Source organism: Sorghum bicolor, chromosome 10 (genome assembly GCF_000003195.3).
Source record: "Sorghum bicolor cultivar BTx623 chromosome 10, Sorghum_bicolor_NCBIv3, whole genome shotgun sequence".
Lineage (NCBI taxonomy): Eukaryota > Viridiplantae > Streptophyta > Magnoliopsida > Poales > Poaceae > Sorghum > Sorghum bicolor.
This window is the reverse complement of record NC_012879.2, coordinates 3,034,167-3,049,842: the sequence shown is the minus strand read 5'-3', so window position 1 is coordinate 3,049,842 and position 15,676 is coordinate 3,034,167. Positions and strand designations below refer to the sequence as shown.

General features: G+C 44.5%; 1 protein-coding gene and 1 long non-coding RNA gene across 2 annotated transcripts; one reads left to right on the top strand and one right to left on the bottom strand.

Annotated features, from left to right (window-relative positions):
* Nucleotides 183-11,967, bottom strand: LOC110431366. The gene is made up of 2 exons (XR_002448867.1): nucleotides 11,681-11,967; nucleotides 183-411 (listed from the first exon to the last, which is right to left on the bottom strand). It is a non-coding gene; the product is annotated as an uncharacterized LOC110431366 (long non-coding RNA).
* LOC8071312 (CDT1-like protein a, chloroplastic) lies at nucleotides 12,378-15,323 on the top strand. Its single transcript, XM_002437789.2, has 7 exons — nucleotides 12,378-12,848; nucleotides 13,139-13,258; nucleotides 13,352-13,586; nucleotides 13,699-14,325; nucleotides 14,412-14,613; nucleotides 14,714-14,804; nucleotides 14,921-15,323. Exons 1-7 carry the CDS (start codon nucleotides 12,457-12,459, stop codon nucleotides 14,979-14,981), a joined length of 1,728 nt encoding a protein of 575 aa, XP_002437834.1. The 5' UTR covers nucleotides 12,378-12,456; the 3' UTR covers nucleotides 14,982-15,323.

Here is a 15,676-nt window from a genome sequence, read left to right as displayed (position 1 = left end):
AGTTTTCTCAATCGATCCTATATAGGCGCACGAAAAGCAGTAGTATGACTGATTCAGCGGATGTGTCTAGTAACAAACAATACATGAGTACACGACCATTGTAACAATACAAGGATAAAGAACACCTGCATTAATGCGCAGCAAAAAAAAAGAAAGGAAAAATCAATTTATCAGGACACAAATACAGAAATAGAGCTGTTTCTCACTTCTCCACCTCTTCATACATCTAAGCTCATTCTGCGGTTCTTTACAGATGCAATCATAAACACTGATCTCTTCAGAGTCACAAATTGTCCCCTTCAGAGTCATGGCAGTATGGCATTGTCTATCACTCGAACCAATAATCTTAAGTTCTTGACTTCTGAGTTCGCTGGACTTCTTTTTATCCTTATTCTTCAGGGGACATTTGGTCTGCAGAAATAAAAGAAGAGTTGCAGTTATAGTCATATAGAGTTCTAAAAATATGGTGAAATGGCACTCAACCTTCATTCATATACTATGCAAAAATCCAACTGCATACAAAAGAATTGATCACTGCATGGAATAAAACAGGGCTCGTAGATGATAAAAACGCACTAACATTGGGTGGAAATCTTTGCCCTTTGAATGCTAAAAGCACGGTATTATCGAGTGGTGAACTAACTGATACAGTATTCACAGCTACATCGCCTTCCTGGAAGGGAATTGAACATGGGCTGGATTTACTGAAAAAAAGGTCGATTTGGTAGGTGGGGAATGAAGATTGTATCAGAATATAGAGGGACAATTGGATTCGGAAGTGCCATTGTTGAAGATTACCGAGAGAAGGACATGATGCAGATGGTCCATGCGTTCTGATATTCTGAGACTGGGACAATTAGCTAAGGAAGGCACTCACGAAAAAGTGGGAGCTAGTTCTGGAAAATGACCTGCTGAGAACAGGACCTCTGGTTTCTCATTTTGCTAGAGAACACAGAAACCGAGGAAAGAGCCCATCTACTATTCTGCCTCTGGAGAGCATGCATTTGTGGAATGCTGCAATACATGGCAGTTGTAAAGCATCAATATCTGGATCCGTTAGGTTTGTTGTCAGCTATTATTGGCGATCACTGCTGAGCATCTGACAAGGAGTCCGAAGACGCAAGGCAAATCTCTAATGGCTAGTGGCTGGAAACTGAAAAAGGAATGCGACACTGAAGATAGATGGTAAGGAGGAGAGGAAGTGGACTCCACTGTACTGACAGAGGGATGGGTATAAAATTGAATGTTGATGCAGTTTTCCAACATTCTTCAGGTGCATCGAGTAGTGGTGCTGTCATCAGAGATCATACTGGGCTGGTGCTGCTGTCAGTATGGAAGGTGAAGCAACGTTGCACAACTGCAGAAGATGCTGAACCTGAAGTGTGCTTTGAAGGTATCCAGCTTGCGGTGGAATGCATAATTGAGTCTGATTCTAGAAATATTGTAGAGGGTATGCAGGCATCAATGAAGAACAGATCTCGATACTCAAATATATGTTTGAACAGAAATCTACACCGGCTTACACCACTGTGCAGGTCAACGAAGTTGGAAGGACTGTTGTGGAAGAATGAGTGCATGAGTAAGAGGAAACCCCTGCAAGGAAAATGAACTGTTAAAGAGGAGACGGAATAGCTACAAGCACTGACCAATGATATCAGCAATTTTCTGCTATATATGCCTTCTGAATTGCATCAAACAGTACATATCGCTTCCCATGAGTGCTGCCTCAAAAATAATGTCAATAACTCAAATTGTCACCTGAGTGTGCTCAGTATAAGAATATGATTATGGTGAATCGGGATGACCTCTAGGGCCTCCTCTATATTCATATATATATGGGAGTACAAGGTACAAATTATTACAACTAGAGTTGGACTCTATCTATCATGGGAGAGTTTCACCATGTTACAACACCGAGTCATACTCATATCGTATCTAATACATATTGTATTCTAACATCCTCCCACAATCTCAGCCACTAGCAAGGTTGAGATTGAACTTAAACTCTCGCATCTTTGCTGCTGTGATAGGCTTAGTAAAGCCATCAGCCACCTGATCACCAGTATGGATGAAACGAATATCCAGCAGCTTTTGCGCCACTCTTTCACGCACAAAGTGAAAATCGATCTCTATGTGCTTTGTTCTTGCATGAAAAATAGGATTGGCAGACAAATATTTAGCACCAATATTGTCACACCACAACCGAGCAACAGATGGATGTGCTATTCCCAATTCTGTAAGTAAACGCTGAATCCACATCATCTCTGCTGTTGCATTCGCCAATGCCTTGTATTCAGCTTCTGTACTAGATCGAGAAACAGTTGGTTGTTTGCGAGCACACCAAGAAATCAGATTAGGACCAATAAACACTGCAAAACCTCCAGTGGATCGACGATCATCAACACAACCGGCCCAATCAGCATCAGAGAAAGCACTGACAAGAGTAGAGGGTGACTTCCTCAATTTCAACCCCATTGTCAGTGACCCCTTGACATAGCGAAGAATCCTCTTAACAGCACTCCAATGAACAGAAGTAGGTGCATGCAAGAATTGGCAAACCTTATTAACAGCAAAGGACAAATCGGGTCTAGTCAAGGTCAAATATTGTAAGGCGCCAACGACACTGCGATACTTGGTAGAATCCTCATCACTGAGCCGAGTGCCAGAAGTAATACTTAACTTCTCATTGACAGCAATTGGAGTGTCCACCGGATTGCAATTCCACATATTTGCTCGCTTAAGAACATCAGTAGCATAGCGACGTTGCGACATAACAAGACCAGTAGCATTGCGCCATACCTCAATACCAAGGAAAAAATGAAGATCACCAAGATCGTTGAGAGCAAAGTCAGCTTCAAGATCTTTAAGCAAGGCTGTAGTTGCATCAGATGAAGAACTGGCCACAATGATGTCATCAACATACACAAGCACAAATATGACCAGGGAGCCTTGCCGATAATAAAACAGTGAGGTATCACCTTTGGACGATTTGAAACCCAACCGAAGAAGTTTGCCACATAACCGAGCATACCAGGCATGTGGTGCCTGTTTAAGACCATAGAGTGCCTTATCAAGACGACAAACATGATTTGGAAACCGTGAATCTGCATATCCCGGAGGTTGCCGCATATATACTTCTTCTTCAAGCACACCATGAAGAAACGCATTCTGAACATCCAGTTGACGCATAAGACCAACCTCTGGATACTGCTAGAGAAAGCACAAGTCGAACAGTGGCTGCTTTTACAACAGGACTAAATGTATCTTCATAATCAATACCGTACTGCTGCCTGTAGCCCAGAGCAACAAGTCGAGCCTTGTAACGATCAATAGAACCATCAGCCTTCCTTTTGACCTTGAAAACCCATTTGCTCCCAATCACATTCTTGCCACGTGGTGCAGGAACCAAGTGCCATGTCTTATTTTTAAGTAATGCATCATACTCTGTATTCATAGCAGACACCCAACGAGGATCACTCAATGCTTGTTTAACAGAGAGAGGCTCAGCAGCACTAACAGTCTAAAGTCCCCAACGAACAGTACCATCTGTGCGCTGCTTTGGTTTGACAATTCCATGGCGAAGCCGAGTACCATATGTATGCGTAGGTGGAGCAACAGGAGGCTGCACCGGCTCGGTCACAGTAGCAGACGGAGCATGGGATCCAGCAGCGACCTCCACGGGATCCAAGGACGATGCAGTGAACACAGGTGCGCCAGCCCCTGGATCAGATGTGCCACGAGACGACAAGTCAGCAGAGGTGGACACTGGAGCAGTCGGCGCAGAAGATCCAGCACCAGTCGGTCCCGCCGCAGAGGGAACCGGATCCAGCATGACACAAGGCGACACAGGCGGAGACACAGGTGGCTGAGTTGGCGCCGCAGAGGATCCGCCAGGAGGAATCAGGGAACCGGCCGGTGGTGGCAGAAGATCCGTTGCCGATCCCGAAGATGCTGCTGTCGGCGCAGGCGTACGCGGTCCAGGCGAATTATAACACCCCAAAATTTCTATTTCGGGTTGTTATTAGAAAATATTAAAAAAAATGTATGGTTTTAATATGTGGATAAAATTTTCCAACAATAGTTTAGATTTCCACATATTTTTATCAAAGAAAAATGGTCCTTTTCAAATATTTTGGAATTAATTAGACGAGCTTTTGTTGATGTGATGCTTGTCTATTACTTGAGTTTATTATTTTTATGTGTGCTAAGATTTTAAAAAAAAACACGTTAGATGTCGTCCAATCTTTCCCGAGAATTTTTCGGACCTTTTCGAGACTTTTTTTCTATTTTCCTAAAACAAAAATATAATTTTGTATGCTCTAAAATACTTTTTCATGGGCTCCAAAAACTTTATTTTGGTTCATAATCTCCTAATCTATCTCTACTAGTTTTTATTGAATTTTTGGAATTTTAGAAATATTTTTCAGAAATTTAAAATGATTTCAGCTTTTTCTGGAATTATTTTGGAACTGAAAATGATTTATTTTAAATCCCGAAATTAAGAAATTCCGAAACTTTTCCAAACCCTAGACCTATATATATATGCCGGCGTAGCCGTCGACGCGCTGATTTCAGAAGTACGACCCTTTTTCCGAGCCGCCGCTCGTAGCTCCGCAGATCCATCGCCGAAGTTTTGGATCTCATTCCCGGCGAACTTTTCCGGCGAACGTTCGGCGAGTGTTTCCGGCCGCCTCCGTCGTCCCCTGCGAAAACCGCCGCCACAGTAAGGTTCGTGTCGTCATCCTCTACATCGGCACGCCATTTGTTTTACGAATCCATACTCGTTCGTCGTGTCTCTGATATTTATTTGTCTTCTCCGACGAGCAGCATCCATGGCCGGCCCTCTCTTTCGCCTCTGGCGCACGGCGCCGCTCGGTTTCCCCCCTGCGCCCAACCCCGCACCTCACCCTCACGGTCGCGCCGCCATCCGGCGCCCCCTTCGCGGCCCTCTCCCGTGCCCAGCACGCTGCAGGGCAGCAGCGCTGCACCGCCTGTGGCCGCCCGGCCACTACCGTGGTGCCGAGCAAGCCCCTGCCCCGGCTCCGCGTGTGGGTCACCACGGCCACGTGCTGCCGCGCCGCTGACCTGCCGAAGCCCCTGCACGCCTGCGCGAGCCTCTGGATGAACGCAGCAGCAGTCAGCCATGGATGGGTTACGAACATGACCAAGGTAGAAGATGCCCCTAATTACGATTTTGCCACTGAATAAAAATAGCAATAGTTTATTCGTTTTAACTTCGTTTTGTTCCGTTTCAGTTGCGTTAGTTTCGTAACGTTGTGTTCTACGCAGTAGTGTAAACATTTATTATGTGACTTGTTTATACATTTATTAATTTAAATGTAATTTGTTTAATATTTATTTAATAACTTTCTAACTAAAAATAACCTAGGGTTATAATTCTGTTCTTGTTGCTATGATGTAAGTTATGATCGTTGCCATGTTATGTGTTTATAAATTTTAATCATATGAATTTGGTTACTGATTAGTGATTGCTCTTCTAAATTAAAAGCGAATTAGGTTTATAATTTCAACCTTATAAATAAACAAAATAAATATTGACCCGATTAATATTAGCTTAAATGTTTCTTAATTATAATTTATTTAGTTAAATATAAAGCATGTAATTAATTTGGATAATATTTATCTAATGTCATGTTTAATAAAATAAAGTTAGGTTTATATATTGGTCTTTCATAAATTAATTATAATATGATTAATACCAACACTAATGTTTTTTTAATTACAAGCAATTTAGGTATATAAGTTTGGACTTTAATAAACAATGCTAATATGATTAGTGTCAACATTAATACCTTTCTAATATAACTCACTTAGTTCAACCTCGAGCCATCTATGCTTTTGTTTGTTTTTGTCGCATGTTTTATGTTTCCAAACCGTAAATCTTTTAAGTGACATAAATAATGTTAAATGTTTATAACCACAATATGGTTAAGGTTTGTAAAGGTTCTTTCTAAATAAAACATAATTTGATTAATGATTGCACATATTTGTTTCTAAATAAGAGTAACATATGCAAATATTAACCTTTTTATAATTACTTGTCAACTTAAATGTGTATTTATTAATTATTAATTTGCCTTGTTTAAATATGATCATATAAAATTGTTTTAGATAATTTTGATTAGTATTTATTCAATGTATTTTTGAATTTGAAGTAGTTTAGGTTTATCTCCGATCTTTCATAAATCATATTAATTATATAATATCAACATAAATGCCTTGTTAATTATGACTTGCTCCGCTCAACTTTAAAAATAAATAGTGATTCTAATTAAGTTGCTCTCACTCGTTTTATATTCTCTAAGCTATAAATGCTAAAATAGTTTAAATAATTTCTATAATTATTTATAAATAGAGTATGACTAGAACTATACTTCATATTTGATAATTATGATTTGTTTAACTCCATTTTATGACTTTTCTCTTGAATATCTGTCACCATAATTCATCTAATAAAATAATCCAAGCGTATAGTCTGTGTTCTGTGTTATGTTGCAAACCTCGAAAGTCGTGTCCGTTTAACGATAGCTCCGTTCTCGATCGTTCTTGTGTGACCACGATCGTAGCAATAAGCCGTGTCGTTTAGTGCGCTCTTTCTAAGCTTTTCTTTTGATTGATGCTTGTTCTTAGTCGTGATTGTTTGTTTGTCTGTTTGTGTTGCTTGGTTGCTACACGTAGAAGAAGTGTGGTTCGTCAACAGTGAAGACCAGGAGCTGAGGACCGACAGTCGAAGCAGAAGGAAAGAAGCTAAAGAATTCTGAGCAGTTATACACTGGGAATAAAGGCAAGTGCAGACACCCTTTGATCATATTGTACCTATGAACTTTAAATATATTTACTTTCCATTGTATGTGTCTTAATACTGCAAACCATAAGGACTTGACTAGCCTCCTACTATATTCCTTGTATGCCTGGGTTATACATGGGTAGTATAGTGAACAGTAGATATGCTTAGTTGCTCTACTCATCTAATCTATATAATAATAAAAATAATGATCTTGCTTAATAAATTCTTCAATGATGATTAATGATTAAATGGTGAACAATGGTCACTTCGGTGATGGAGATGTTGCGGTGCTTGCAAGCATCGTGTTTTGGTTGAGGAAAGGGGGAGCGGGTACTGTTGGTGGTCCGGTTTGCCGGGCGTACCCGTCTCTGCTCTCCGTAAGGACTTAGTCAGGGAGCGGCCCCCTAGGACTTACAGTGCAGCTCCAAGCTATATGGCTCTGGCTTGACTAATTAGCAGGACCTCCACTAGTAGGGTGTTACTTTCCGGGTAGGCGTGAGGAAGTAACTTGGGTAATGAATATTAAGTTAGCGGCTGCTCGGTACGCCATGGCTATGGGTATCGACTGTCGAGCGCCCCGGCGAAAACTTGCGAGTGGCATCCTATTAGTTGGACCCTGTGAAAGGTCTCGTAGTGAGACCCTGCCTGCTCACCTTGGAAGTATTTTGGGGAGTCGCGACCCCGGGCAAATGGGAATCACGACTTGGAGTGAAAGTGCACACCTCTGCAGAGTGTAAAACTGATATATCAGCCGTGCTCACGGTCACGAGCGGCCCAGACCCTCACTTGATGAGCAAATTGGATTCACTGGATACTTGGAGGCGAAATTTGGTTGAGGTTGCTACCTCGTGCTTTGGCGGAATGGCTATTCCGTGTTGGCAGGATTGCTATCCTGTGTTCTAAATTGGGATTGCTATCCCATGACCTTAATGGGGTTGCTACCCCGAGTTACTATCTGAGGTTGCTACCTCGGTAATAATTATAATGATGATTAATAAAATTGTTAATATACTTTCATCTAATTAAGGGTTGGGATGCTTCACTCATATTTAGTAATAGGTTGTTTTAATAAAAGAATTGTAATAAAAGTGTACCAACTAAAAAGCTCACCTGCAGTTAAACAGTGTCAGCTTTTCCTTTGATTAAGCCTTGCATGTCATTATACTTTCCGTCTGTACTTGCTGAGTTCGACATGAACTCACCCTTGCTATTTCCCCCACACCCCCAGTGTGTAGTAAAGTGCTGCTCAGAAGAAGGATAAAGAGGTCATGGAGTTTTCTAGAAGCTTATGGGAAGTGCTTGGCGTACGGAGCCCCCAGTCAACCGTCCCTGAGAAGATTGGAGCCTAAGAAGTTTAGCTACTGTTTCCGCGTACTCTGATGTTTTGTAAGTGTTATTATAAATATGTTTTTCCGCTATATATAACATTGATTCTGATATTTCTATTCTTTTGTTATATGTGTGGACTTCCTGGGCACACATATGACGACTCTGGTCTTATTTTAAAAGCCAGGGTGTGACACGAATCATCCTGGGACATCGTGCCGCCGGTGTCGTGTTGCGCTGGAGAAGCGGACTGCAGGAAATAACGCCCAAAAAACCTATTTTCATCCGATTTTGAAGCCGATGGCGATGCTGAATCCAAGGTACCTGCATCCACACTTGGAGAAGAACTATTTTTGGCATTAGACAGGTTAGAATTAACCAAGCATTGATCAAGTACAAGTGCGTTCCCAAAATCCGGTGATGGGTTTTTAAGATGATCGGGAAGAATCTCAAGTTCTTTGCGAAGGAGAGCTCCAGCATTGACATGTAATTGAGCAAAGGGATAGATGGATTCGTCAAAGACAACATCGCGAGAAACATAGATCCGACCGGTTGAAGGCTCAAGACACTTGAAACCCTTATGGAGATTGCTATATCCTAGGAAAACACACTTGATGGATCGAAACTGAAGTTTCTTAGCATTATAGGGTCGCAAGTTGGGCCAAACCGCACAACCAAATGTGCGAAAAAAGGAGTAATCTGGAGAAGAACCAAACAAACGATCATGTGGAGTGTCATTAGATATGACTTTGGATGGCAACCGATTTATAATAAATACGGCAGTGAGAAAAGCTTCATCCCAGTATTTAAGTGGCATAGATGCATGTGCAAGAAGAGACAATCCTACTTCTACTATGTGGCGATGCTTGCGCTTTGCAGAACCATTCTGTTGATGAGCATGGGGGCATGAGACTTGGTGAGTAATGCCAAGGCGCTGGAAAAAAGAATTTAGGGACTGATACTCACCCCCCCAATCAGATTGGACTGCAAGAATTTTCAGATTAAATTGGCGTTCAACCAAGGATTGGAAATCTCGAAAACACTGAAAAACTTCAGATTTGTAGCGTAACAAGTAAATCCAGGTGAACTTACTAAAATCATCAATGAAACTAACATAATAGGTGTGCCGACCCACAGAAGTTGGTGCCGGTCCCCACACATCTGAAAACACAAGCTCGAAAGGTTTGGACGAAACACTAGTAGACTTAGGATAGGGTAATTGATGGCTTTTTCCCATCTGACATGCATCACAAACGACACCACTAGTTGACTCACTGGAAAACGCTAAATTATGACGACTAAGGACTCTTTGAACGACAGGCGACGAAGCATGTCCTAAACGACTGTGCCATATAGAGGTAGAAGGCTTGAAGGCTCCAAGGACTTGTTTGTGTGACGGCTTCAATGGATATAGACCCCCTTCACATGGGCCTTCGAGGAGTGTCTTCTTCGTCACCTGCTCCTTAAGAGAAAAGTGGTTGGGATGAAGTTCAAGAAAGGCATTGTTATCTTTGACAAGACGATGAGCAGAAACAAGACTTTTACTAGCACTAGGAACATGGAGAATATTATGAAGATGAATATCACGAGCAGGGGAACACAAAGTACTATGACCAACATGATTAATTCTCATACCTGCTCCATTAGCCGAAAGAACTTGTTCTCCACCACGGTACTTGTCACGGAAGGAGAGCTTCTCAAGTTCACCCGTTATGTGATCCGTGGCACCGGAATCAACATACCAGTTAGTATCCACCCCATAGGATCCTGTAGAAGCTAATGATGCACTCTTTTGTGGCGGGCCGGTGAAGTTCGTGTCAAAGCGCTTAAAGCAACGAACCACCGTGTGCCCCTCCTTGCCACACAGTTGACAGAAGACGCCAGATTGGAAGGAGGAGCGACCACCCCCGTTGCCACCATTGTTGCCATTGCCGCGGCCTCCATTGCCACGACCGCCACCACCATGACGAAACCCACCGCGGCCTCCATCACCACGGTTCTGGTTCCCTTGGCGCTGTTGATTGGAGAAGGAGCCACCTCCTCGGCCACCCTTTGTGGCACTATTGACGGAAGACTGAGAACCACCGCCATGAATCTCCTTTCGCTGCTCAAACGCAGCGAGTTGAGCGTAAAGCTCATTGACAGTAATCGGCTCGACCCGAGAGGAGACAGCAGACACAATTGGTTCAAACTCCTCGCCGAGACCGGTAAGGATGAACGTGACAAGCTCCTCATCTTCAAGACGTCGACCAGCCGATGCCATATCATCACCAAGTGCCTTCATTTTGACAAAGAATTCTGCAACGGTTGAAGATCCCTTGGTTGCCGAGGCCAGGGCCATGCGCGTGGCCATGATGCGCGCCCTGGATTGGGATGCATGTAACTCTTGAATTGCGCTCCAAAGTTCTTTCGCAGATGTTGCACGAGCAACTTGGCCGAAGATCTCCTTGGTGAGAGACGAAAAAAGATAGCTCAAGACTATCTGATCTTCGGCGATCCACTTCTCGTAGGCAGGATTGGGGACGGGCTCGCCCCTCTTGCCATCATCCGTAGTAGCGCCAGGAACCACCGCAGCTGGTGGCGCGGCAGAGCTCAGGATGTACCCTCCAAGACGGACACCCTTGATCGCAGACGAGACGGTGGCGAACCACATATTGTAGTTCCCACGAGTAAGCTTCTCCGAGACAGGAGGAAGCAGGCCAAAGGCCAGCGGCGCGTTGGTGGAGGAGGAAGACGAATCACCCATGGCGATCGGTGAGCTTGCGAAGAAGTTGGCGCACGCGAAGCGTAGATTGGATCGGAGGAAAGGTTATGCCGTGAGGCGTAGGAGTCTGATACCATATAAGAATATGATTATGGTGAATCGGGATGACCTCTAGGGCCTCCTCTATATTCATATATATATATATATATATGGGAGTACAAGGTACAGATTATTACAACTAGAGTTGGACTCTATCTATCATGGGAGAGTTTCACCATGTTACAACACCGAGTCATACTCATATCATATCTAATACATATTGTATTCTAACACTCAGGTTGCTGACCTCTTAAGGCCTGTTTGATTGCACTTATATGAATTTTCGCTGCAAAAGACAGCTCAACTTTACGTCTTTGTATGTGTATTGTAACAGGTCATATGCAGGCATCTCCTCCCCATAACAGGGCCTTTTTTTTTGAGGGAACATAACAGGGCCTTTAATGGGTGATAGTTATGATCTATACTTTTGTCATTGTAACTAATCCCAACGATTAGAAACATCCACCAATCACCCATCTGAAATGACAATTTCTAAGACACATGTAGATGTAGCTAGCATCAACTTTATGTAGGCATAAACTCGGCACACCTATCCGAATGACATAGGTTTGGTTAGTGAAGTAGTAGGAATAGGAGGAATATGAATCTCACTGCTGACCATCGAGGAGATGAGGAGTGTAGGGAAAACTCGGCCCACCAAATTATCCGAATGGCATAGATTTGTTTAGTAAAATAGTACTACTAGGAATTTGCTTGGGAGGATGGGAGGGATGGAATCTCACTGCTGCTGACCAACGAGGCGATGAAATGCGGAGATGAGAATGAGAGGGCCGGCAACCAACTTCCCGCGGAGACCAGCAGCGAGCGCTCGAGCCGGGCTGCGGTGGCTCACCGCCGCCGCCAGTGCCCCCAGCTTCCCAGCAGAGCGCGATCCGCAGAGAAGAATGCAGCGGCAGTGTGATCCTCCAAAGGGGCGGCGCTTAGGCAGTCGGCGTGGAGGAAGCCATGGCGACGGAATCGGTGCATCGTGGCTTTTCTCCGGTGAGGCTTACGTTGCCTTGCCGCCTTCCCGCGGCCGCGGCGAGCCGGCGAGTGTCGTGTGACCGGCGACGGCCTGACCGAAGGCGTCAGACGGTGGAGCCCGCGCCCCGTACCTGTGGGCTTGTGGGCCCTACCATCGAGCTGGGCCCAGTGTAAATAAATAAAATAATAAAATATATGGGACAGCTCATGGGCCGTAATCTACTTTTTTTTTTTTGGGGGGGGGGGGGGGGGGGGGGTTAACAACTGTAGTCTGGTCTGGTTCGAAGTGGCGCGAACGCCTCCCTCCCCATCTGGCTTGCCCACGTGGCCTTGCCCGCGTCTCTTGGCGCCATCTCCGTTCCCGCCAGGTCTTGGCGCCACCCCCCGTTCCCGCCAGATCTTCGCGCCATCTCCCACCCCGGTAACCCCCCGTATATATTCACCGTCCTGATCCGGGTCCCTCAGTCGTTAATCCCCAACCCAAAGCACCAGCCACCGAGACGCCGCAGTCCCCCGTCCCCCTCTCAAGATTGAGATGGACGCCACCCCGCCGTCCAAGAAGGCCAAGACGACGGCGGCCGCTGCGCCGCCGCCGCCGCACAAGCTGAGGGAGGCCGCCGCTCTGGCGCACGAGGTCCGGACGCCGGAGAAGCCCGCGAAGAAGCTGGCGCTGGCGCCCGCTGCGCCGGCCGCCGAGCAGATCCCGACGCCGGAGAAGCCGGTGGAGATGCCGAGGGCGCGCGGACGCAGCGTGGCGTTCTCCGTTAAGGGAATCCGCCAGGCGGCGCTCGGGCTGCGGAGGCCGGCGGCGCACGCCGAGGCCGCGGCGGAGGATGAACTCGAGTCCGTCGAGCGGGAGCTCGGTGTTGGCGCCGGGGCTAGCCGGAGCCCCGTCAAGCGCAAGGCGGAGGTCAAGCTGCCGGAGAGGTAAAGATCCCTGTCCCCCGATGTGATTTCGGATCTGGTTTACGCTTGGAAATCGAACTGCCTCGTTTTTTTCTAAAAAAAAAAGAAATCGAACTGCTTGCAGATTTCGTTTTAGTTTCCAGCAACGCTGATTTTACTTTTCCCAATCTGAAGTTTACACTTTTTAGGATGTTAGCAGCGAATTTATGTAATAGAACATCTAGCTGTGTATTTATGTAATACAGTAAGACATAAATAATTCCTAGGCGATTCGTTTCTTTGTTGATGATATATCTTCACTGGTATTGCAGCTACGAGATGCTCTGCGAGTTCTTCAATTGCCTGGAGAGCTCCACCCGACTGCTCCGTATGAAGGGATCCAAGGCCACTTTCCCCAACATCTGTTCTAGCATTCAGCATTTGACTGAGCGGTATATATCTTGTCCACAGATAGTCATACAGTAACTGCTATGCTGGATTATTTATTGTATTAATAAGTTACCTAATTTTGTGACTGTCCACAGGAGATTTACCCACAGCCATCTGGCACAGCTCAAGTACATAATGCCGGAGGCAATTGTCATCAATAAGATCCTTTTGCGTGATGACACGACATGCTGCATGTACCCTGATCTTCAGGTGAACCTCCTAGTCAGTGCTGTTGAGAACGTCGTGAAGCAAAAGGGGGAAACGGCATACCTAGCATTAAGAAGGATCTTTAGGCAGAGGCTTGTGGAATTCTACAGGGAGCACCCTGAGGTAAGGAAATCGTGTTATGTTTCACAGTTGGTTACTGTTTCATCAGAAGTTCAAGGTTGTTTTTCTAAACAGATGTAGTTTATAATAATGTTGCCTCTGTTGTTAATTTCAGGGAGATGACATTCCAGAGCATGAGTTGCCACATCCATTTAACCGAACGGGATCTAGCATGACCCAGGATGAACAAAGGACTGTTCCTCAATCTTCCTCCCCAGTCAAGCCATCTGATGTCACCGGACAGCAGACCGCTGTGATGTCACACATGTCACAGTCCTTCAAGAGAAGGTTTTCACAGAGATCTCCAATCAGCTCTACAACGGCTAGTGCACCCAGTCCACTGGGGAAGGTTGCTTCCACTGTTCCATCACCACTGAGCAGAAATTCCCTCTTCAGTCGTGATGTTTCTGGTAGCATGTGTGGCGATGATAAACCTAGTGCTAAAGAAGTCTTCTGCAAGTCTGGTGTTTTAGAAAACACCCCTGCAAAATTTGCCTCTACACCAGTGAGGTTAATGGCACCTACCCCAGACCTGAAGACACCAAAGAGACCTATCTCTGCCACAGGTTATGACACTCCGCCTCTGAAAATTGCAAAGAGATCAGCTCGTGCAAAGTTGTTTACCACTCCAACAAAGGATAGTAGTATGGATGGGGAGAACCAAAGTGCAAGCATATCTGGTGCTGATGCTGACGCTGGCGATGAGTTACTCAGTTTTCTTCCAAAATCCCTCCTTGAATCGGTAAGTCCTGGCCAATACCTGCAATGATTTGTCAATTGACTGTTTGCTCTATTATGAACAAAGAATAACATATTTATTGCTTCCAGGTGAAAGAGAAGGAAGAGAGGGCTTTGGAGGAGAAGGAAACTGGGTTTGCTGATCAGGTTAAAAGACAGAAGTTGATTGCTTCCCTGCCAAGCACCTTTGACATCATATTCCTTATCTATCAGTCAAGACAGCGGTCTGTAATGACAAAGCAGGAGCTAATCCACAAGATAATTGCAAGCAGTCCTAAGATAGCAGACAGAAGTATGTTTGAACTTTTATTTCTGGCTGTTTTTTCTGTGTTTAGACATTTTTTGCCTCAATCTTTTGCAACTATTCTGACATTGAATGACTATTTCTATAGGTGAAGTTGAGGAGCACCTGACACTGTTGAAAGAGCTCGTTCCAGATTGGATCTCTGAGAAAACTGCTAGAAGCGGAGATGCCCTGTGCTGGTAAGCGTTTTTTAAGAGTCATGTTTCATGTTCAAGTATTATCTTCCTGATCCTCAGCTACTCTGTTGGCATTTTAAATATGAAAAAGTCTAATTCACTGTACTGTTAATTTTCAGCATTGATGCCACTTTGAGCCAATCAGAAATTCGGCAAAGACTGTATGCTGCTGCTGAGTAGGGAGAATTGCTAAGAGGAAGAGCATCTGAAAAGAGCATGGAAGTCAGGATTTACTCAGCCAAGGGTAGCCTGAGATGGGTGCATGTGTGCTGCAGTTTCTATTGCTTTGTTGTGATAGAAACCTTAACTGATGAAATGAATGACATGTATAGTGAAGCCATTCTAACAACTGATGCTTCCTCGGCCTTAGTTCGTCTCTTTGTAAATTCCCTTTTCTGAAATACCACTGAAATTAAAAAAAAGTTAAGTCTGCTGATGAGTGCATGACTACTCAATGACTGGTTCGTCTCTTTGTAAATCCCCTCCTCTGAAGTACCACTGAAATCGCAAAAATGTTAAGTCTGCTGGTGAGTCCATTTGTCTACTGAATGACTGGTTCGTCTCTTTGTGAATCCCCTTTTCTGAAGCACCACGGAAATCACAAAAATGTTAGTTTGCTGATGAGTTCACTTGTCTACTGAATAACTGGCTTTCAAACATCTGATATGTATTTTTTCTGAAAGCAGTTATGCATTTTCTACGAATTGTTAAGTCTCATCTTAATAAAACGGACCAGAAATCACAGGGCACATGAAAGCACAGCAGAAGCTCAAGCTACTCAGATACCAAAACTTAAAACAGCAGCAGCAAAACTTGCAAGATTGAGAATACACGTCCGTCCTACTGCATGAGTTTCTGAGAGCAAACCTAGGGAC